The sequence below is a fragment of the Capsicum annuum genome, unplaced genomic scaffold, assembly GCF_002878395.1.
Source record: "Capsicum annuum cultivar UCD-10X-F1 unplaced genomic scaffold, UCD10Xv1.1 ctg14491, whole genome shotgun sequence".
Lineage (NCBI taxonomy): Eukaryota > Viridiplantae > Streptophyta > Magnoliopsida > Solanales > Solanaceae > Capsicum > Capsicum annuum.
This window is the reverse complement of record NW_025819869.1, coordinates 1-1,170: the sequence shown is the minus strand read 5'-3', so window position 1 is coordinate 1,170 and position 1,170 is coordinate 1. Positions and strand designations below refer to the sequence as shown.

The 1,170-nt window shown below is 40.0% G+C and overlaps 1 protein-coding gene across 1 annotated transcript; it reads left to right on the top strand.

Moving 5' to 3' along the window:
- Positions 1-90: 90 nt before the first annotated feature.
- Positions 91-1,116, top strand: LOC124890224 (kinesin-like protein KIN-14L; the record flags this gene model as incomplete). Its single annotated transcript, XM_047402028.1, has 4 exons — positions 91-220; positions 306-480; positions 593-757; positions 866-1,116. Coding segments are annotated over exons 1-4 (721 nt in total), but the record flags the coding sequence as incomplete, so codon positions are not given.
- Positions 1,117-1,170: the final 54 nt, after the last annotated feature.

Sequence of the window (1,170 nt, the reverse complement as noted above, 5' to 3'; positions counted from 1 at the left end):
CCTCTCTACCTCCCAAGGTAGGGGTAAGGTCTGCGTACACTGTGGGAGTACACTAGCCACTAGGTATGTTGTTGTTTTGTCATGTACATAATGCTGCGTAATTTTGCAGAAGATGTATTTCCAGACACTAAACCGCTTGTAAGATCCGTGATGGATGGTTACAATGTATGCAGTTTTGCTTATGGTCAAACTGGATCTGGGAAAACATATACTATGGTGAGAGCCCTTACGAGGCATACACGAAAAATAATTCCTTATATTTCCATGCCAAAGCTTCATATCTAATATTTTTATCTTGGCAGTCTGCCCGGGAGGTGAATCAACAAAGGAATTTGGAATCAATCAGTTCGCTCTGAATGATCTATTCCTATTATCTGATGAAAGTAAGGACATCATGAGTTATAAGATCCACGTTCAAATTGTCGAGATATATAATGACCAAATTCGTGATCTTCTTGCAAACGATCCTTTGCTTACTAAATATCCTTTCATTGTGATTTTTTTGTAGTTTACATCAGATTTCATGAGTTAATTTGAGACACTTCCAAGGCAGAAAAGTGAAATAATTGCACCCTTAACTGTTCGTTCATACATTGGAAATTAGAAGCTGCATGAACGAAAATGGTCTACCTCTGCCTGATGCTAGCGTGCATCCAGTAAATTGCGCTAGAGATGTTATAGATCTGATGAAACTTGGTGACGGGAACCGTGCTGTTGGCTCTACTGCCATGAACAACCGCAGTAGTCGCTCACACAGGTGAGGCTAAGCACTTTCAAAGTTACTTTACTCAATTCCAATTGACAGACCAACTTAATAGAGTTAAATAATGTTAATTTTCTTTACGTTGACATGAAATACTTGCAGTGTGCTGACTGTACACGTGCATGGTGAAGATACAAATGGAAACATAATCCATAGTTGCCTACATTTGGTGGATCTTGCTAGTAGTGAACGAGTTGACAAGTCGGAAGTTACTGGCGACGGCCTTAAAGAGGCACAACATATTAACAAGTCTCTCTCTTGCTTGGGTGGTGTGATCACAGCATTGGCACAGAAGAACTCCCACATCCCTTATAGAAACAGCAAACTCACCTTACTCTTGCAGAACTCTTTAGGTTTGTCCAATTAGCTCGAGATTTCACTCCAGATATATCAACTTATATGACTGG